General features: G+C 42.6%; 1 protein-coding gene across 1 annotated transcript in view; it reads left to right on the plus strand.

The window, feature by feature from the left end:
• Positions 1–22,975, plus strand: part of DCC (DCC netrin 1 receptor) — a 1,323,879-nt gene that overhangs the window by 1,007,230 nt on the left and 293,674 nt on the right. Inside the window, exon 12 of the mRNA XM_081942031.1 lies at positions 7,385–7,434. Coding sequence (XP_081798157.1) covers positions 7,385–7,434 — 50 coding nt within the window. The remainder of the gene's footprint in view (positions 1–7,384; positions 7,435–22,975) is intronic.

The following is a 22,975-nucleotide window of genomic DNA, read 5'->3' on the forward strand; positions in this document are numbered from 1 at the left end:
CATTGGGTCCAATGAAGGCCTCTTGAGCAAGGGCCTCACCACCGCCTCTTTCAAGGCAGTTGGTAGGAAGCCCTCACCCAATGAGGCGTTCACCAGGCCCAGAAGCCAGCCTCGTGTCACCTCCCAGGATGCCAGTACCAGCCAGGAGGGACACGGGTCCATTGAACATGTGGTGGGTCGCAGCCGTCCACGCAACCTGTCCAAATCCTTGGGGGCAACAGAGTCAAACTCCTCCCAGAATGGTCTCACAAGACTCTCTGTTGACGGCTCGTCCAGCCCACTGGAGGGGGCCCATCCGCTCCGGATCTGAGCGACTTTGTCCTGCAGATATTCCCCAAACTCCTCTGCTCTACCCTGCAAGGGTGCCCCCCGCGTCCCCTGTGACAGGAGAGAGCGGGTCACCCTAAACAGGGCAGCAGGGCGGTTATCCACGGATGCAATAAGAGCGGCACAATGTCTACGTTTGGCCGCTCTCAATGCCACAAGGTAGGTCCGTAAATAGGCTCTTACCTGTGTTCGATCAGACTCGGAGCGTGAGGATCTCCACCTGCTCTCTAGACGTCTCCTATGGCACTTCATCACCCTTAGCTCCTCGGTATACCAAGGAGCTCGGGTGGATCGCTGCCGCAGGAGAGGTCGCAAAGGCGCAACCCGGTCCAAGGCCCCAGCCACCGCCGTATTCCAGGCGGCCACTAGGTCCTCCGACCGAGCGCGGGTCAGGGCTACAGGTAGTGGCCCAAGTTCCGTCTGGAACCTATCCGGTTCCATCAGGTGCTTGGGGCGGTACCAGCTTGGACAGTCTGGCTCCGCCTCCTCGCGGTGGGGGGTAGCGGCAGGGAAGTCGAGCCGGAGACATGAGTGATCTGACCATGACAGGGGAGTAATGACTAAGTCCCCTATTCCCAGATCACTCGTCCACTGTTCAGAAAGAAAAATAAGGTCCAGTGTGTGACCGCCCTCGTGTGTGGGGCCCTGAATTAATTGGGTCAGGCCCATGGCTGTCATGGAAGCCATGAACTCCCGAGCCACCTCAGATGCTGCTCCCGTCGACGGCAGGTTGAAGTCCCCCATGACCAAGAGCCTGGGGATCTCAACCGCCGTCTCTGAGATCAGCTCGAGGAGCTCGGGCAGGGCCGCTGATGTATAGCGAGGAGCCAAGTATACAATCAGCAGGCCCAACTGCCTCCCTGGGCCCCATTTCACACCTAGGGATTCACAACTGGGTATCTGAGGAACAGTGAACTCTCTCGGTTCCAGACCATCCCGTATAACTACCGCCACCCCACCACCCTTACCCAGGGCCCGAGGCTGATGGAATGCATGGAAACCAGGTGGGCACATTTCCACGAGGGGTAAACCACCCTCGTGGCCCAACCAGGTCTCCGTTATCCCTGCAAGGTCCAGCTCCCCCTCCGAGATCAACTCCCTAATGAGGGGGGCCTTGTTGGTTACGGACCTTGCATTGCAAAGCATCAGCCGCAGGCCCTGGCTCTGTAGTTCCTGACCACCTAGGCTGCGGGGGTTGGTCTAACCTTGAATAAATTGATAGAATATTAAAGCCCAATTGGGTAAGGGTGCTGGTGGTAAAAGTCAATAGCCAGAGGGCTAAGGTCTTAATGGGGGAGCTGGAGGCTTTAGTATCCAGATAGTACTTGGAAAGAAGGCGGGGGGGGGGGGGAAATGTTCAAATATTCCCAAATAGTGGAGCAAGGCAGAGATGTCATAAAAATGGGAGACAGTCTAAGGTGGTTGAGGATAGATATAATTACAGATGTGGGATCCTTAGTGGGGGGGGCATTCTGGGCCCAGCTGTTTTTAATCAAGGCAGTCAGTCAGGCCCATCCATAGCCCTGAAACAGGCCTCCAGTGGCCTCTGAAGTTCTAGGCCATCCCCAGCCGTTGTTTTAGTTCTTCTCCTCACTTCTGGTTCCCCAACACATTCATCTTGGTCCCCCATCCGGCGCTCAGTGATCATTGCAATTTGGGTAAAGCTCTCAAAAATTATAGGAACATTCTCCAGGTTCCCGGGAGCATGCGAGCAGCCAGGCTACGGCCAAATGTCATAGAGGAGTCCATGGCTGCAGCTCTTTCCACACCTCCGACGCTGCAGCCATCTCCCTTTGCCGTTCCCGACTGCCTCCCTGATCTGCTCACCTCTCCGGTGCCTCCAGTGCCTCGTTGTCTTCTCTGGTGTCGTAGGGTGGCTCTGGTACCTCCGGTGCCACCTTGTTCTCTCTGGTGCCGTTCTCTTGCTTTTTCCCATTTTTTTGCATTTTTTTTTCGCAACGCAGTTTAAACTTCGCGCCTTCGCGCCGCTGCGCGCGCCGCCACCATTGCCTCACGGCTTCCTCCTCAGCCGCTCACAACCGCTCCGCTCCTTTCACTCTCCGATCTTCTCCGACCAACCCTGGTGGGCTAAAACGAGCCCAAAGCAAGCCAGGGTGGTCGGGCTACCCAATTCTCGGCCCTCTGATGACATGAGGGCCGGCAGCAACCTCCTACCCAGTCGGGACGCTCCATGGTAAGCTTAGGAGCTTAGGAAGGCGACCGCCATCGACGGAAGCTCCTCCTCCGTGTATAAGATGCACCCAGATTTTTAGCCTCTTTTTTGAGGGGAAAAAGATGCATCTTTATACTTCGAAAAATACAGTATTTTATGAAAGACTAAACAAATAACTCCAGTGGGGAGAAGAGGCTGCGGGCCGCTTGAAATTTGAAAAAGGGCCACATTTGGCCCCCGGACCGCACTTTGGACATGCCTGGTATAGGGTCTCCTCCTTGAGTAGGGGGTTGGACCAGAAGACCTCCAAAATCCCTTCCAGCTCTATTCTGATTGATTGAACAATAAATTGCTCAATATAGATTCCTTATTGCTGTTCACCTATAGAGAGAATCTTTCCAGACTAAAACATGCTCTGAATAACTATTAGATAAATATTGTGAAGATTTTGGCAGAATCCTTTCTAGGTCTCTTTCTATGTACTTATTGCTGATTTGGCTCTTCACTCTTCCCTCCTGCAACTTAATGCCAAATCCCACCATATCTTGGTTCCAATGCTAGAAACAAAAACTGCCTGTCGATGTGGTCCTATCTTAGTTTCTCTGCTTTTGACATCAGATCACAGAAACAGGCTCAGACCAGGGGTGGGTTTTGGCGTCTGTTACTGCCGGTTCTCTCAGGAACGTGCTTCGCACATGTGCACACTTGATGCATGGTACATGTGCATGTGCAGTAGTAAAAAATTGCTTCTGCACATACGCAGAAGCAAAAAACAAGATGGCAGTGCCTATGGTGCCGCTGATAGAACCGGTTTGGGGGCATGGCCAGCCAAGCCCATCCAAACCCGTAGGAACTCTCCTCTGGCTCTGACAAATATGTACTACGAAGCCTAGATAGCAGTCCAGAGATTGAGATATCAGACTATGTATTGTCCATCTGGAGTCCAAGTGTGATAACCTTATAGTATACTAATCAGTTAATATCCCCTCCTGTGCCCCACCTAGTTGACCATTTGAAAAAAAAAGACACCTGAGATTTCAATACTACCTTCAACTTGTTCCAGGCATCGAATGGGTGTATTTAAGAGACAAAGATATTGACCAGCTTTTGCAATGAGAGTTGCGTGAGGGAGAAATTTGACAAAACAGGTCTACGTCTTAGCTTAAGGTCTGACAATAATCCCCTTCTCAGTTAATATTTGTACAATATACGTGAACTGAAGATATGATTTCTGAGGATAAGAGCAGGCAGTATGCTTCAGGGTAGAAGCTGGCAGTGGGACCACGTGGATTCTGGGTCCTTCTTCACTATGTCAGATGGTTAAAGCCAGAGGTCTTCAAACTTGGCAACTTTAAGACTTGTGGACTTCAACTCCCAGAATTCTCCAACCAGCATAGCTGTGGCTTTGACATCTTGCTCATCTGTTTAAAGGTTTCATGCATAATGAACAAATGATAAGAGCCAGTGATCAATCCAGAGAAGACCAGTATTGTGAGAACATAGGATGGTACCTTTTTTCAAAGCAGGTCATTAGCTCCCTTAGTGATAACATGCTGGGAGGAAGAACAACCTGAGTTTTTGCTCTCACCCACATGATTTTCCAATCAAATGGAATCTATCAGAACTAGGTTACGGAACACGTGGAGATTTCTCATGAGCAGGGGCATTTTAGGACTGGATGAAGTCCCGAGGTTTTTGCACTTCCCAGAACATCCTTTAATCATAATTCTGAGTGCAACGGTAGTAGTGTAGGTTTTCTGCTCTTGATGAGACAGAAAATATGAAAACAGTTTAAAGGTAAAGGTAAAGATTCCCCTTGCACATATGTACTAGTCATTCCCGACTGTAGCGGGTGGTGCTCATCTCCATTTCAAAGCCGAAAAGCCAGCTCTGTCCAAAGACGTCTCCGTGGTCATGTGGCTGGCATGACTAAATGCCAAAGGTTCATGGAATGCTGTTTCTTTCCCACCAAAGGTGGTCCCTATTTTTATACTTGCCTTTTTACATGCTTTCGAACTGCTAGGTTGGCAGAAGCTGGGGCAAGTAACGGGAGCTCACTCCGTTATGCGGCATTAGGGATTTGAACCGCTGAGCTGCTGACCTTCTGATCGACAAACTCAGCATCTTAGCCACTGAGCCACCATGTCACTTGAAAAAAAGTTTACTTAACTCCTAATATGAGGGAGAGGAAGAGCTTAAAAGTCTTCTCTCAAGCCAAGGAATAAAACAAACAAACGCTCCACCTCTGACCTTACCCATTGTGGACCTTAAGATCCTCTAAGTCAGGGGTGTCCAAACTTGGGAACTTTAAGACTTGTGGACTTCAACTCCCAGAATTCCCCAGCCAGCATGGCTGGCTGGGGAATTCTGGGAGTTGAAGTCCACAAGTCTTAAAGTTCCCAAGTTTGGACGCCCCTGCTCTAAGTCTTAAGTGCACAGAGATTGTCCAATTTTTTTTCTTAGTGCAAGACCAAATGGCTCTTCAGTTTCAGCAGGTCAGAAATTATGCTGACGGATATGGACAGAGCACCAAATCCTTTCCAGACTTGCTTGTTCAGTGGGATTATATACTCTTCTGATTTGTAAAAGCCGGTGCTTGGCATCTCTTTTCTGGAAGAATCTCCATGCAGATTGCTAATCTGATTTTCAGCAGAGGTATAAATTTCCAAAACTCTAATTAACAGCAATCAAAACTTCAAACAAAATAATCGAAACGAAGAAAGCAGGAAGCATCAGCAAAAGAGAAACCATGAAACAGTCAGAGGTGGTAAAATTAATAATCCCCTATAAACAACAATAGCACCATTAAAACATCAATAAAATTTTGGTATATTACATTGTTTGGATCTGGCACCTAAAGACTAACATGCTAGGCAGTCCACAAGCAGTCCATAAGCACAGGGACCAAATGAAGACTACTGCCAACATTGACAAAGGGTTGACCATTTGGTCAAGGCAGTATTGCACCCTTCTTCCCAACAGACACACAAAGATATAGTGCACAACAACAACAGGAAGCCTAATTCAATGTAAGAGGTGGCTTACTGGGATGAGTCCCATTAACATATAGGATGTCTAACATAGCATCATTTTGGAGCAGTGCTATGTCAGAATTGCAGAGCCATTGCGGAAGACATACAATAGTTGACTTAGATAGATGTTTAAGGGTAGAGAGCAAATCTTTTTTTAAAGGGACCTGGGGCTCTTGATTGCCCAGCGTTCTCTACTCTAGAGGCAAGAACTAATCTCCACTAACCAAATCCCTTTATCTCCAACCTAATTTTCAAAGCCAAAATTACTCAAGTACATTTTAATAGGAGACCCAGACATCCCAAAAGGCTTTTCCACCTTTCAAAAGGCAATTGAACTTTTAAAAGTTTTTAATTTAATTTAATTTATTTTGTCAAGCATGTATAAGAGAACAGATATAAGTATAAACATGATTATGAATACAGGAAATGGATACAAATAAGTGGGGACAGTAGGATAGGGATGGTAGGCACATTGGTGCACTTATGCACGCTCCTTACAGACCTCCTAGGAATGGGGCGAGGTCGACAGTAGACAGCCTAAGGTTAAAAGTTTGGGGGGTTTGAGGGTGAAACCACAGAGTCAGGTAGTGCATTCCAGGCGTTGACCACTCTGTTGCTGAAGTTGTACTTTCTGCAATCGAGTTTGGAGCGGTTTACCTTAAGTTGAATCTATTGTGTGCTCGTGTATTGTTGCAGTTGAAGCTGAAATAGTCATTGACAGGTAGGACGTTGTAGCAGATAATTTTGTGTACTACGCTCAGGTCAGACTGAAGGCAGCTTGGCATCTCTAAGTTCCAATTTATCTAAACCCAAAATTTCAAGCCTGGTGGTATAAGGTATTGTGTTGCAAGCAGAGGAGTGGAGGACTCTTTTCCTGAAATATCTCTGGACTTGCTCAATTATATTAATGTCTGATATGCAGTGCGGGTTCCAGACAGATGAACTGTATTCGAGAATAGGTCTAGCAAAGGTTTTATATGCCCTAGTTTGCAGTACAATATTACCAGAGAAGAAGCTTCGCAAGATTAGGTTAACACCTCTTAATGCCTTTTTGGCAATGCTGTTTACAGTGAGCTCTGGTGCTTAGATAATTAGAAATGAGTACTCCAAGGTCCTTGAGAGAGTGAGGGTAATCCATGAGGTTGTATCCACCCAGCTTGCATTTGGTGTTCTGATTTTTGTTGCCAGTGTCTAATGTCTAAAAGGTTTTCTTGAAAACCTTTTGCTTCACATCCAAGAAGTTTCTTCAGTTCAGAACTGAAGAAGCTTCTCGGATGAGAAGCAAAAGTTTTTCAAGAAAAAAATAAGGAAGCCCAGTTGCTTTTTGAAAAACACCTTTGGGAAAACCACAACTTGGATGAGTAAGAATCTTCATAGACATAGGAACTTCAGAGCTTCAATAAATACAGAATATTTTATTTATTTATTCTTTAATGAAATGTACATGCCACCCATCTCACTATCAAGTAACACTAGAAGAAGAAGAAAAAAACAGCATAGGAGGGAAAAGCAGCATAGTACAGCGTTCTGCTAACATTGCTGGGCCAAATTATACATCTGTGCTTTTTCAAAAAATTGAGTTACAGAAAGCTAATTTTTGAATAATGTGGCTAAAGATTATTCGAAATGGGAGGAAATTGTGCAGATGTGTTTAGTTTTCACCTCAGCGGGGATGTTTTGAGGTGCCAGCTGGAAATGTTCTCCCAATTGCTTTCTCATTATTAAAGTGAGGAAATGTGATATAGATGGAACTTTGGAAAGGGGAGGTGGAGAGTTATCATTATCTTTTATAACTCTAATTGCAGCTTTTCCACTTTCATCCATTTTTCTCCCCCATCCTTTTGCATTTCAGTGCCAAGCGCTTCTCCTCAGAATATCTCTTTGGAAGTGGTGAACTCAAAGGTAAGCCAACACACTTCCTTCTTATCTGAAATCACGATGGTTGTGTGTCTGTTCATTTATGGGCTCCATGTGTCATTGTCCTGAACTATCACTCTGGTGTAGTTTTGTCTGATGTGGAGTTTACCTCTAGATGCAGAAGAATGGAGGAGGCAGCTCCCAAGAGATACAGAGGGTTGAAGGCATTAAGATAGGAGAACTGCTCACATAGATAACACTGGATCCCATTTTCATACTCTTCAATTTGTATTATGTGTGTTTAAAATATATAAGAACCATGGTGGCACAGTGGTTAGAATCCAGTATTGCAGGCTAACTCTGACCACTGCCAGGAGTTCAATCCTGACTGGCTCAAGGTTGCCTTCCATCCTTCCAAGGACAGTAAAGTAAGGATCCAGATGGTTGGGGACAATATGCTGACTCTGTAAACTGCTTAGAAAGGGCTGTAAAACACTATGAAGCAGTATATAAATCTAAAGGCTATTGCTATTTAATTATTATTTTTTGTATTACATGGAAGTGTGTACATGTCCACCTCGTTATCTTTATGATGCTTTTCTGCTTTGTTTGCCTTTAGGGTTAACCAGCTACCAACATTCTAGGTTAAAACAGCTGTGATAATTTGTACTTCCTTTCCTTTCCTTTCTTTTGAAAAATGAATGTACAAAACGTCCCCTTTGTAATTTGTTTCTCATAATCAGGACATTGCGGGATGTGCATATAATGGGCTTAAAAGTGCCCTTAAAGTCTAAGTTGGTCTCTAGGCAAATTAGGGTCTACCGGCATCATGTTTCAGCTTTTCATGGATGTGGTTTCATTTAGATGCAGTTTCATTTCTTCCTTTTGCAGGTAATGTTTAGGGAAAGAAATAACTGCCTTTCAGGTTGAGAGAATTAGGTTTCCTGCTATTCAGAACCTCTTAAAAGGCCTACAATTTAGAATATCCAGATTATGCTGTAATAGCCAAAGTGTGTGGTAGAAAATTATGTTTTCCAGGACTGATAAAAATGACTTCCTACTTCCTTTTGATAAATTAATGTTTTTATTGGGTGAGTATAAATTCCTGCCTGGAATTTCTTTTTGATCTTCCCATTCCAAAAGCCCCAATTCTTATTTCTGAACAGAAGTTTCTAGGTATGAGGAAAAGAAAAAATGGAAATGTAATTTCCTGTCCAAAGCCTGCCATTTGTCATTGATCTAGAACAATATCAATAGAAGGGAATATTTATAGCTGAGGGGTGACCTCAGAACAGTGTTTTCCAAACTTGGCAACCTTAAAATGTGTGAACTTCAACTCCCAGAATTCCCTAGTCTGTATGCTGGCTAGAGACGTCTGGGAGTTGAAGTTCACACATGTTGAGGTGGCCAGGTTTGGGGAAAAAACTGACATATAGGGTTGGGAAGTAACAATTCTTTCTCCCCCTTTTGGCAACCTGGTTTTTGTTCCTATTGGATCCATCAAATTGGATCCTTAAAATCAAAGGTTCTCATTTTGTGTGTCTGTGTACATGTGCTTACATACATAGTATCAGGGTTCCAAGTAACAGCCCTAATGAAAGAAGGCTCCAAGGCTTCAGTTTCCTCAAAGTTCAATTTTATTAGAGATGTGATATTGGCACATCTGGGAAAACCCGAATCTAAAAGCTTTCAGGTTTTCCTCACCCAAGTAAAAGTTCAAGTCCTTACTGAACACCCACATGTCCATCACATGGTCCAATCAGACGCTCTTTAAATCCATAAATTATTTTGTTTTTTCTTCTTCTGTGTCTTGTCATCTTGGGTAGAGTTCCCCTCTATTTAATTCCTCTTTCTGTATTCCACTCTTTCCATTTCCAGACACAAAGCAATCACCATAAATATCAGCAGATTTAATTTCTTTATGGTCATTTTCCTCTTTGGTTTTTAGGATTATAACCTTCACTTTTTCCACTTGATAAACATCTCCAACTTCATCATCATATTTTACTGTTAGATGCTCCAAGTCTTCTAACTTCTTCTCCATCCTCTCAAATGTGTTTGATAATTTCTGAATTTCTAAGAATATCTTTTACAGACTTCTTTCTGCTGTTGAAGTTGTGCCATTATCTCCAGCTAACAAACACTGCTGCTATGGCTTGAAAGGTTTTTACAAGGTTAAGCATAAATTCACAATAATGTTTTATTTTCACTTTTCTCTGGTTAAAGATCTACTTCAAAGGGACATCTGTATGCTTTTCTTCTTATCACTCTCTATAAACAAGCAATGAGACCTTGGAGTGCCAAGCCAGGATAATCAATAAGGAAAGTAAAAGTGTTTCATTTCCAATACACAAACCTCCAGTCTCCGAATAGCATTGTTATTGTTACAATTTTCTTTGTTTATTTTTGTATCTTTTTTGTATTTCAAATTAAAAAAAAGGTCAGATTCTTGAATGAGTTAGAGAAACAACCACAGTAATGAAAGAGGAGAATTTTAGTCCATAGGTTACAAAGAATAATAAAAGAAAAAAATAGAAGAAAACTTAATCTATTCGTTTTAAAAGGCTTGCGTAAGTTCCATCCATGAACATAGCATTTAAAAAGTTAGATAATCCACTGTCCAAAATCATTCAAAGCTTAATTCCGACGCTTATTTATTCTGTTCTCCAATTTAAATTAATTTTAAGTTTTTTATAGGCATCTCTTTTAAAACAGTAAAAATTCCTCACCAGCTGGAAACACTTTCTCTTTCCGTATCCTTCCATTTTGGAGCCACCCCGACTTCATCAGCCTTGGCTGGATTTTTTGTCGCCAGCTTGAAGAACTTCTCTTGCATCGATCAGGGACTTTGCGATGTCCCTGAGATCAGTAAGACATATTCTTCCTGTTCACTCTCTCTGCGGGACTGTTTAGGTCCGATTGGCCCACCCAGTGGCAAAAATATCGGCTGCGGTCTTGGAGCATTGAGACCACACGTCCGTATTGTCGGGACATTTGCTTCTCCCAAGACACACCAAGATTTTGAAGGGGCAAATTTTAAAAAAAGTTTTTTGCACTCTGCAGACCTCCCCAAAATGGCCCATGTTTTGCAAAAACAGCCCCTTTTTTCAAAAAAAAAAGGGGGGGGCATGAATAGTGTTTAGGACACTTGTAGAGTGCTTTGGGAGGGGGCAAAAATGAGAAAAAAACGGGCGTATTTTTGTCAAAAAAAGAGAGCATGAATAGCCTTTAGGAGGTTTATAGAGTGTTCCTGGCAGCTGGGGGGGGGGGGGCAAAATTGAGCAAAAAGTGGCATATTTGTTCCCTCATTTCTGCCCTCCCCAGCCCCCAGGAGCACTCTGAAAGCCTCCTATATGCTATGCATGGCCATTTTGGTGAAAGGGCGGGATTTCAGGAGGCAAAAATGCTGTATTGAGTGTATAAGATGCACCCAGATTTTCAGCCTCTTTTTTGAGGGAAAAAGGTGTGTCTTATACTCCCAAAAATACGGTAATCTCCCCTCCCAGTTTCCCACAGCAAAAAATGTCGCAGGTCTGAAGGCCCAATTCAAAAAAAATGTGGCAGGCCTGACACATACATTTTTAATGTAATTAAATGTGCATTACTATTCTTTTTTGTTGAGTATCCCCTACCGTATCTCATTAGCTGTACAAGCCAACATGTCGCCATTCTCTAGAAAAACAGTTTGTACAAGAAAGGTGGCTGGGGGACCATTTTCCTCTTTTTTGCCTTGCAAAAGTCAAGGTGCCTTGGGTATTGGAGAGCCATGCTTAATTAAGAAAACTACTCGGCTTTGTTAGAATTTGGGCAGATGTGGTTAGTTATTAATTGTGGGTAAACAAGACTTCGCAAGGTATTTGCTGACTCTAAGAAAGAGAGGACGATGGCTGCTTTTGATGCTTTTAATGAGGCATTGCTCTCGTGGCATACTTGATGGTGCAATCTGGATTTTGTAACTTAATGCCAACTTTCCGCCATAGACATTAACAGGTCCTCGTCCCCCACAGAGCAGCTCATTTGTGTTCTGGAGGCCATGATCAGAGTCATCAGAGGCAAGAGAGTCATGAAAGAGCAAGGAAAGAAATTGCTTCTCCTTTAAACAAATCTCGACAGTGATGAATTGCTCTCTGTAATCTGGGACAGTTGGAGATAGACCCATCAAGGAGCAAATGATGGCCTCATTTCACAGTTCAGAAGGTACAGTAGGTGGACTGTCCCTCAGTCTCAAAAACACAGAAACAAGCAAATCTCGGGTGGTGGTGGGGGAGACAATGAACCCACTTAGAATTTACCTATAGTTACAGACAGTGAGATATTTGTCTTGTTGTTGTTAGTTGCGACGTGTCCAACCCTTCGCTATCCCATGGACAATGTTCTTCCAGGCCTTCCTGTCCTCTACCATTGCCCCAAAGTCCATTTAAGTTCATGCCGACTGCTTCAGTGACTCCATCCAACCACCTCATTCTCTGTCGTCCCCTTCTTCTTTTGCCCTAAGTTTTTCCCAGCATTAGGTTCTTCTCCAGTGAGTCCTTCCTTCTCATTAGGTGGCCAAAGTATTTGAGTTTCCTCTTCAGGATCTGGCCTTCTAAAGAGCAGTCAGGGTTGATCTCCTCTAGGACTGACCGGTTGGATCGCCTTGCAGTCCAAGGGACTCAATGCAGGAGTCTTCTTCTCCAGCACCAGAGTTCAAAGGCCTCCATTCTTTGGCGCTCATCCTTTCTTACGGTCCAATTTTCACAGCCATCCATTGCAACTGGGAAAACCATAGCCGTGACTATACACGCTTGTGTTGTCTCTGCTTTTTAGTATGCTTTTTAGATTTGCCATAGCTTTCCTCCCCAGGAGCAAGCGTCTTTTAATTTCTTGGCTGCAGTCCCCATCTGCGGTGGAGCCGAGGAGAATAAAATATGTCACTACCTCCATTTCTTCCTCATCTATTTGCCAGGAATATTTGTCTTCGGCTGATGGTTTGGGGTATCTACAAAGAGTAGCAAATGCTGTGGCTTGGAGGTATGATGGGTGGTCTAGCAAGAAAAAAGAATTTCTTAAATTATATGTCTTCATTGCATTTAAACAATTAATGGAATATGTAGATCAGGGTGAAACCGTGGAGTCCTTGGTGTTCTATGAGCTTGGTTGCCTTTTTGCAGACATTCCATTACCCAACTCGGTAACATCATCAGTGCTAGTAGGGAGTGGTGTTTGCTCTCATTGTTTATATTAGAAGTTTGTCCTATCAGTTTTGGTAGGAGTGGTCTTGGTGGTTCCTTGACTGAAATGTCTACACAAAAACTTGTGGAAATGGTGACGCTATACCTCTTGTTTATTTTGAAATGATACTTCTACCTGTAGTTTTGTTTTCTCCACTGTTGTGGTTACCAACATGAGATCCATAATCACCTTCATCTGTCTTCTTGGTAATTGCCCATTTTTTTTTGTTTTTTTCTTGTTTTTAGAGTTTGGGTACTTTTAATTCAGAAAAAAACCCAGCCCCTATCACTGGTATTGCTTTCATTTCTTAGCTGTATTTAGTCCCCATATATGTCCTATCTGTATTCTTAGGAAAACAAACAAACAAATGGAGCCAGCCAGTATTTAATTCTGGGCTGACAGGTACACTTAACTGCCCAAAGGGGGTGGGGGGAATACATGTAAGCCAGGCTAGTAAAGAGCAAATTGATTCACTAAAAAGTAGGGTGAGAAATAAACTCATCTGTTTGTCTTTGGGCAAATGACTCAGCTCAGCCATTTTGTGAAAGCTCTCCAATGGGCTATTAAAGTTCCATTTTTTTCCACCAATCCCCAAAACTGTAATCTTTAGTAATTACTTTGGCTGCTTTTTCTCCCCCAGATTTTCTCACTCTGTTCCCTGAAGTTTCTTTTTTTAAAAAAAGATGATGGGATCAAACACGTTACGGTTTGTAGTCAGTGAGGTTGTGACTCTGCCTTAAAATGAACTCAGATAATACAGGTTATGTATTGACTTACGACCTCAATTGGGACCAGAATTTCTGTTGCTAAGCAAGGTGGTCGTTCAATGAGTCATGCCTGATTTTACAACCCCTTTTGCCATTATTTGTATGCAGCATTGAGGCTAGATGCCATGTTTGTAACTACTCATTTATTTGGGTTCTCCTCAGTTAATTGGGCAATCGTTGCATTTTAAAGTTGTTTAACAAATCACTGCAATTTTTTGCGTGCATCACATGGTTGTTAAGTGAGTGGTGTGGTGGCTTAGAGGTGGCTCTCTTGCTTCACAATCAGGAGGCTGTGAGTTCGATCATAGGTAGAGGCTGATATTTTTTCTCTCTGGGCACGATGAGAATTCACCTGCTGAATATAACTCTGCATTGGTGATAGGAAGGGCATCTGGCCAGTAAATACTCAGCTCCATTCGGTTGCCTCCACCCCGCAAGAGATTATGGGGTCATTAAAAGACAATGATGATGATCACATGGTTGTTAAGTGACTCCAACTTCTCCACCAACTCACTTGGTCATTGGAATAATAATAATAATAATAATAATAATAATAATAATAATAATAATAATAATAATAATATTTATTTCTTAGCCGCACCCTCTCCCGAAGGACTCGGGGCGGCGTACACTAAAAAACATAAAAATACAGATATGGACAAAACATACATATAATATAGACGTGTACAAGGAGGAGGTGGGCTGATCGATAAAAACAATTAAAATCACAATATTAAAAGTCCCCTAAATAAATAAATTACAAAAATAAAAAACCCGTCAGGAGCGATATAGTCAGATTATGGTTGAGCCAGGCCAGCTACTTGGAATAGGTGGGTCTTGAGCTTTACACGGAAGGAGCGGAGGTCAGAGGTAGTCCTAATATCCGGAGGGAGGTCATTCCACAGGGCTGGGCCCGCCACAGAGAAGGCTCTGCTCCTAGGCGCCGCCCCTCGGCACTGTCTGGTGGACGGCACCTGGAGGAGTCCCTCTCTGTGCGAGCGAATTGGTTGCAGGGATGTATGGGGCAGAATACGATCCCGCAAGTAACTAGGTCCTGAGCCATGGAGCGCTTTAAAGATCTTTAAAGAAAGATCTTTAAAGATCTTTAAAGAAAGCTAGGAAGGGGGCAGACAGCAGTCACATGACCCAGGATGCTGCAGCCACTGTAAATACATGTCCATTGCCAAGTGTCCGACTTTAAGTACAGGACTATGGGGATGCTGTGACAGTCGTAGGTGTGAGGGCTGATGGTAAACATTTTTTTCAATGCTCTTGCAACTTTCAATGGACATTAAAAGAACAACCAAGAGTCAAGGACTACCTGTAATCAGAACACTTGAAATGTTGCTGTCTTATGTTGAGCTAAAGTAGTTGAAAGCATGTAAGCCATTCAAATGCTCCACCCTGGAGTACTGAAGACATCAGTAACAAGATGTACTGTATGTCAAGTGCCTGAGAAATCAGGAGATTTAGGCAGTTAATAATAATAATAATAATAATAATAATAATAATAATAATAATAATAATAATAATAATAATAATAATAAATATTTATTTCTTAGCCGCACCCTCTCCCGAAGGACTCGGGGCGGCGTACAATGAAACATATGAAATAAATATGGACAAAACAAACATATAACAGAGACATATACCGAGACATACACAAGGAGGAGGTCGGCTGATAAATAAAACAATTAAAATACAATATTTAAAAACCCCTAGATAATTAAATATAATTAAAATACCCAGTAAAAGCCCGTCAGGAGCGATATGGTTAGATCAAAGTTGAGCCAGGCCAGCTGCTTGGAATAGGTGGGTCTTAAGCTTAATACGAAAGGAGTATAAAGATTTATTGCTGGCTTAAGCTCTCTACAAGAATCTGACCAACTAACACTCAAGGGAAATAGGTGGAAGATAAGAAAGGCATTCAAAGTAGGCTGAACTTAGAACTTTTGCCGGCATGCAGGGACTCATGACTTACGATGCATTTGATTCCTCCCTCAGGCTCAGTCTGGTCATCTCCTACAATATCTTTTCGTAAAGACACATCCCGGTGAACCCCTATAGATGTGAGTGATCTTGATCCTGAGTTATCCTGGTTCATTTAGATCAGTGCAATCTGCTATGCTGGCTGGGGGATTCTGGGAGTTGAAGTCCACAGGACTTAAAGTCGCCAAGTTTGAGAAACACTGCTGTAGAGAGATGTTCCCTGAGGATGGGCTCTAGCAAGAGTCTGAAAGCTTGGAAGACTAAACTTCTGGTCCCAGTGACTGATCTAGATTAGATCTTGCCAGTGGTGGATTCTGGTGCAACTGGTATGGTGCAACGGGCCAGGCATACTTACGGCCTGCAATGCTCCATGATGCCTCCGCACCGCTCCAGGTGCTTGGTGGAGCATCGCGCAGGTGCCTTATGCTCCATGCATGTAAGCCCCCAAAACTTCAAATACTGGTAAGGAGAGCAGGTGAGTGGGTGATCCCTCCGGAGCACCGTACTGGAACGGTACCTGGTGCTCCCGGCAGGCACTGGTATGCCTGTTCCGGGGCGTACCAGTCATAACCCACCACTGGATCCTGTAGGCATATTTGTCTTCATTGCTTAAGACTGTTTAATCAAGATTAGACAATTCTATTTTCCCTTTGATGGCATATGTTTTATAGTACCCTAAAATATCCAACCAGGCTGGTAGTTAATGTTAACGTGTTCCCTTTTTTCTGTCCCAATGGAAAGATGCCAATTTAATGTCTATGGATGAGATTTGTGCTCATGCATCACCATAGCAACAGGATTATGAGACTCGCACCTGAGAACAGGTGTGGTTCACCGCAGGTGAGCAAGTAAGCATTTGCAAGCATGTTAGAAATAATTCAGAGGTTTTAGAAAGTCAATAATTTTGGCATTGATACAACTTAGAAGGTATTTTTTTTTTAAATATATTGTTTCCCTTTTTTTCCTGTCCCTTCCCCAAGAAAGCAGGAGTTTCCAAAGAATTTGAGAAGCAGAGGTAGACTCGGTAGATGAGAGCAGAGAAGATTGCATCTTTTAATTGAACTCATTGCCTGCTTGGTCAGGAATCCCTGACCAAGATGAAAGAAATTCCTCTGTTGGTGTAATTAACACCCATTGTGTCTATATAGCTACTATTGGGGGGGGGGGGAAACCTGCTAATAATAAACCCACTTGAATGTGGACATATCAAAGCAAACTTTCAGTACAATGGCTGAATAATATGTACATCTTGCCCCAGGAAAAGAAAAGAAAAAGAGTGAGAGAAAAAGAGAGACGATGTCATCAAGCATGAGAATTTGGCAATGTCTTTCTATTGTTGATAGCTTGGCTGTACTTTTCTGCTGAAGCAGGAGTGAAATCCACTTACCTTTGCTACCAGTTCGGTAGCATTGCGAGCCCATGTGCACTACGTGCATGCACAGGATCTTCCGCGCATGCACAGGGGTCAAAATGACGTCTGGGCAGTGAGCGGAGCTTGCTACCGAGCGCACTTAGAAAATGAGTAAGCAAACAGTGAGGTACGCGAACAGCAAGTGGGCGGATTCTGCTTTCTAGCTAATATAAATCGTGCAGCAGAGCTGATTGTTGGAAAATCTGGTTGGCCTAACTGGTAGCCTGGTTTGGGCAAACAGCTGGCATCTTTGCTGCCCGTTAGGGCGAACCGGTAGCATTTCACCCCTGTGCTGAAGCGATTGTTTTATGATGAGAACAAGTGTGCTGATTCAGAAACATGATGATATTGTGTTACCAATGGCTTGTATTATCTTGTTCCAAGCGTTACCAAGTTCTATACAAGATACATTTTGGCATTTCTCTAGTGTATGATATGATTGAATCTGCATTTCTACTGATTCACCATTCTGTTATTTAATGGGAAGAAGACAGTGGGGTATTTTAACTATGAACTTTCTAGCTGAATGGTCATTATTATTTGATTTAGTTGCTTTTCAGTAACAATGTTCCTGATATCTCTGTTTTCACTGTGTACAGACAGTGTGCAGTCTGTTTCTAATTTCTTTGCATCCCGAACCAAGCTACAAAAGACAGTTATTTTATATTTTTGACAGAGAAAAGATGCAGTGTAAAGCAACAATCTCCCATCTGGCACCCCAAAGGCATGTTAACAAACAGAAAAGGAAGGGGAGCAATAGAAATTAAATAGAATTTAATTTTAATAAACACTATATTGTTTTCATAAATACTTCAAACATTTCTTGCTTTATTGGACATATTTTTGCCTTTCAACAGATATTTTAACAATGTCTCATTTTATTGCACTAACATTTATTGTGCATTTGTGAAACAGAAGGGAAGTTAATGAATGCCACCACTGACTTCAACTCTCAGAATTTCCCAGCTAGTATACTGGCTGGGGAATCCTGGGAGTTGAAGTCCACACATTTTAAAGCTGCAGAGGTTAAGAAACACTGCTTTATGTAATGTGATATAGCCCATGGATGCTTTGCTTTGCCTTGCCAGATTTCTTCACTCCAGTTCTTAAAGCGAAAATCCAAGTGGATCTTGTTCCATTTGCACAGATTTAATCCAGATCAGATTTACTGATCGAGGATTTAATCCACAGTCTTCCCAGTTCTAATCCAAAACACTATGACAATATCCAAGTACTTAGATATGTGTTATGCACAAAAAAATTCTAACATTGTGTTCAAATAGCTATGCATGATCTAGAACACTAAGTCTTAAGCTGAGAATAGTTTGGGCATATCCCTGCAACAATTTGTATTGAGTTGAGTATCCAGTCCGGGGCTGCTTGCAGCTGAGACAATTCTGGAAAGCAATAGAATTAATTTGGTGTGTGTGTGTATGATGGGGGGAATAAGTGACGTTAAAATAATAGACTTGGAAAGGGGGCAATTGGTTCAAACAATTTAAGAAGCCTTGCTGCAGAGCAATTTTAGAATTCCAAAAACAGCTATCTTGTGTTTCTTCATGTTGCTTCAATAGGTCAAAGCTGAAGAATAAGATATTTAATTAAAATGACACTGTTGTATTTGATAAATAAAGAACTTCCTTAATCATTGTTCATCTGGTTGAGCACCCTACATCCTAGCAGCTCAGTTTCGGGTCATGAAGAGTGATCCATCTAAGATATTATCAGAAATGTGTGCTTGGAGACACCCAAGTGAACATCTTTGTTTACCTAATAGCTATTTGTTTCCTGCTACCAACACAAACAAATCGTGGGAGATGTTTGTGCGGGGAAAACAAACGAAGTTAATTTCCAGTCTTTGTGGTTTCCTGCTGAATTTTTAATTATTGTTGCCCATCAAAAGTGTTTGTTGCCATAATCTTTTCCTGTCACTGTTTTTTTTGTTTCTTTTTGCTTCTTTAATTATCCCACCGTAGAGGCTGAGCAAATATGGAGAGAAGAAAATGTGGCATTTGCTGTAACTGTAGCATACCGAGGGGAGGCTGGTTATTTATCTTATTTAACTTTTTAAAGTTTTATCATCTTCAATTCCTCCAAAATTTAAACTTTGTAGTTTCTGAATGTGAAATGACAGGTGACCATAACCATGACTTACAGACTTCCCAATATAAATGGAGATCAGGATTTTAGAAGATTTCTTTGAATGCAAAATGGTCTAATCTGTCATGAAGATTTTGTTCCAGCCCAGATACATCAATATACAGAATTTTCTATCCCCTCCTTCATAACACAATGGAGAGTCAACAAACGTTTATATAAAATCAGAATGTGTTTTGCAAATGTTGCAAATAAAAACTTGTACATGAAGTCCACGAACTGGCAATAGCAATGGTGGGAAGAATGGTTTTGCACATATATGCTCTGCTTCTGCAAATAAAGTTTTGTGCGAAGACTATTCCACCATTTGTGCTGATCAATAGGAGCATAAACCTATAGAATAGAAGAATAGAATAGAATAGAATAGAATAGAATAGAATTCTTTTTTGGCCAAGTGTGATTGGACACACAAGGAATTTGTCTTTGGTGCATATGTTCTCAGTGTACATAAAAAGACAAGATACATTCATCAAGAATCATAAGGTGCAACACTTAATGATAGTCATAGGGTACAAATAAGCTAACAAATCATACTAGGAAACAATCAATATAAATCATAAGGATACAAGCAACAACGTTACAGTCATACAGTCATAAGTGGGAGGAGATGGGTGATAGAAATGATGAGAAGATTAATGGTAGTGCAGGCTTAGTAAATAGTTTGACAGTGTTAAGGGAATTATTTGTTTAGCAGAGTGTTGGTGTTGGGAAAAAACTATTCTTGTGTCTAGTTGTTCTGGTGTGCAGTGCTCTATAGCATCGTTTTGAGGGTAGGAGTTGAAACAGTTTATGTCCAGGGTGTGAGGGGTCTGTAGATATTTTCACAGCCGTCTTCTTGACTCATGCAGTATACAGGTCCTCAATGGAAGGCAGGTTGGTAGCAATTGTTTTTCTGCAGTTCTGATTATCCTCGCAAGTCTGTGTCTGTCTTGTTGGGTTGCAGAGCCAAACCAGACAGTTATAGAGGTGCAGATGACAGACTCAATAATTCCTCTGTAGAACTGTATCAGCAGCTCCTTGGGCAGTTAGAGCTTTCTGAGTTGGCCCAGAAAGAACATTCTTTATTGTGTTTTTTTGATGACATTTTTGATGTTAGGTGTCCATTTTAAGTCTTGAGATATGGTAGAACCTAGAAATTTTTTTTTTTTTTTTTTTCAAGAAGTTTTATTGGTTTTTTTAAAAACATTTATGCGGAAAAGGGTAAGTGGAATAGTTACAAATTTTGGCAGTTGCAAGTATGGCAGACGCCCCCTCCCTCCAGACTCCTAGGTTACATCAAAATATCAAACCTTATTACATAGTCATAAAAAAAATCAGCATATTAATTCTAGAAAAAATACTTTTCAATCAGTTTATATAATTATAATATATAGTCTAGTTGTAAATTCATTAATACTTTCGGTCTGTTTATAACATTGTGGTTTTCTTATTTATTTTTGTGATCTGAGCTTTCTTGGTGTTGCCCCTTCACCCCCCGCTGGCAGAGCTCCGGCCCCTCCCGTGTCCTGTATAACCGTTGTAGTGTCATCTGTTTTTTCTAGGTTCGCTTTGTTTTTTTCCATAAAGGCCTGTGCCTCTATGGGTGTGTTGATTCTGATTCTTGTCTCCTCCCAGAATATCAGCATACCTTCAGGCATCAACCATCTAAACCACACCCCCTTCTGGTATAATTTATTCGCCAATTGCGAATAACTTTTCCTTTTTTCCCTAATTTTTTTGGGAATCTGCTTTAGAATGGTTATCTCCCTATCGTGGTATGTCAGTGTTTGCCCCCTTTGTACACCCAGAATTTCATCTCTTGTGGTTTTCCTAAGAAATTTAATATGAACCTCCCTGGGTACATTATGTGTTCTGGCATATGCTGAATTCACTCTATAAGCTAGATCTATCTCCCATTCCATCTGCTGTTTATCTTTGTGTATGTATTCAGCTAGAATGTTAGTCATAATGTCCCTTATATTTTCCCCATCTGCTTCTATTACATTTTGAAATCTAAGATAAAAGGACATTCTTTCAAACTCTGCTTTCATTTGTTGGATGTCAAGTTCTTTGTTCCCCTTCTGTAAGGCCTCTACCCCCCCCCTCGCCTCCGCCACCCCACCCTCCACAAGGTCCAGTCTCTGTGAGTTCTTAAAGATTTGGGCTTGATTCTGTTTAATTTCATCTTTCATTTCCCTTAACTGTTTCTTAATTTCCTCCTGGCCTTGTAAAATTTGTTGAAGCATTTGTTGGAAGTCTATCTCTGTAGTCTTGGGTTGCATCAATTCTGATATCTTTAACTGTGTAGCTGGACTAGACGTTGCAGACGTTGGAGCAGAAGTAGCAAAGCCAGGCTTTCCAGGAGGTGGTCTTTTTGGAGACATGGTTTATGAAGCAAGGAGATCAGTCAAAGTAGAGACTGGGCAGCTGGAGAGGTAGAGCAGGCAGGCGAATTCAGAAGGCAGAGGATCCAAACAGATGGGGATTTCTTTAGTCACTCTAGCAGTAGATGAAAGTTTTTTTTCTCCAAAGAGTTCAGAAAGTAGCAATCCACAAGAAATTCCTCTGGGTGACTCGGAGACAAAGACCGGAAGCCTGAATTTTAAAGGTGGAGTCAGGTTTCACAGTTCATGAAGACAACGGAAGTGTGCCATCTTGCCCTGCCAGCTTTGGGCTCAGAGGCATAGTAAAATTTTTAAAAGTTCAAAAAGTTCTCAGTTCATCCATTAGTTCTGGAGCTAGGTCGAGTGAAAATCACTTTTATAGGGGTGAGGCATCATTAGTTGGCTCTCCCCCCTCCTCCTCTCTGGGGATGGAAGGAAAGTCTTTTCAAGCCGCTTGTCCGAGGGAGGGGGGGAAATCCCCCTCCCTCTAGCCGCACCTCTAGCAGGGATCCGAAAATTTAACTTTTTAAAAGTGCTGAAAAGTTCATCAATTCAAAAGCGAAGGAATGCAGAAAGGAAGCCTCTCACCATACTGCCGCTGCTTCGTTCGGAAGTGTGTTCTCCGATCGGCATGGGGCGAGACGCGTGCGCACGCACGTCCTCCAAAACTGCTCCCCGATGCCTAGAACGAAGCGGAGGAGCCCCCGCCAGCCGCCGCCGACGCCAGGACCCTCCGCGAGCCGTTCCTTCGGCAAGACGCCCCTCCAAGGCGTCTTGTGCCCCCCCAGAAGCGGGGGAAGCCCACCGGGAGAGCTGGAGCAGGCAGCGATCTGCCTGTCGCCGTAGCCGCCGGAACCATGCAGTATACAGGTCCTCAATGGAAGGCAGGTTGGTAGCAATTGTTTTTCTGCAGTTCTGATTATCCTCGCAAGTCTGTGTCTGTCTTGTTGGGTTGCAGAGCCAAACCAGACAGTTATAGAGGTGCAGATGACAGACTCAATAATTCCTCTGTAGAACTGTATCAGCAGCTCCTTGGGCAGTTAGAGCTTTCTGAGTTGGCCCAGAAAGAACATTCTTTATTGTGTTTTTTTGATGACATTTTTGATGTTAGGTGTCCATTTTAAGTCTTGAGATATGGTAGAACCTAGAAATTTGAAGGTCTCTACTGTTGATACTGTGTTGTCTAGTATTGTAAGAGGTGGTAGTATGGGAGTGTTAATATGGTGAAGGCAGACTAATTCCACCATTCGATAAGTTTATGCTAATCTATAACCATAATAGCAATTTGATTTTTCTCTCACATGGTCAGGAAAACCTTCCTTGTTTTGACTTTGGATTTTTAAAAAAACCAATCAACAGTTCTTGTCCTATCCTTGGGTACTACAGAGAATAAATCACCCTGTGCAGCTTTTCCAGTATTTGATACCTGCTACTGTGTTCCCCCTTAGCCTTGTTTCTTGAGGTTAAATACCATATTTTTCAGAGTATAAGACAGATCTTTTCCCCTCAAAAAAGAGGGTGAAAATTTATACACTGAATACAGCATTTTTGGCCTCTCGAAACCCCGCCCCCTTCACCAAAATAGCCATGCATAGCCTTTAGGAGGCTTCCAGAATGCTCCTGGGGGCTGGGAGGGCAGAAATGAATGAAAAATGTGATGGTTTTTGCTCATATTTTTGGGGGGGGCA

Source organism: Natrix helvetica (assembly GCF_964273705.1).
Source record: "Natrix helvetica genome assembly, chromosome: 2".
Classification (NCBI taxonomy): domain Eukaryota; kingdom Metazoa; phylum Chordata; class Lepidosauria; order Squamata; family Natricidae; genus Natrix; species Natrix helvetica.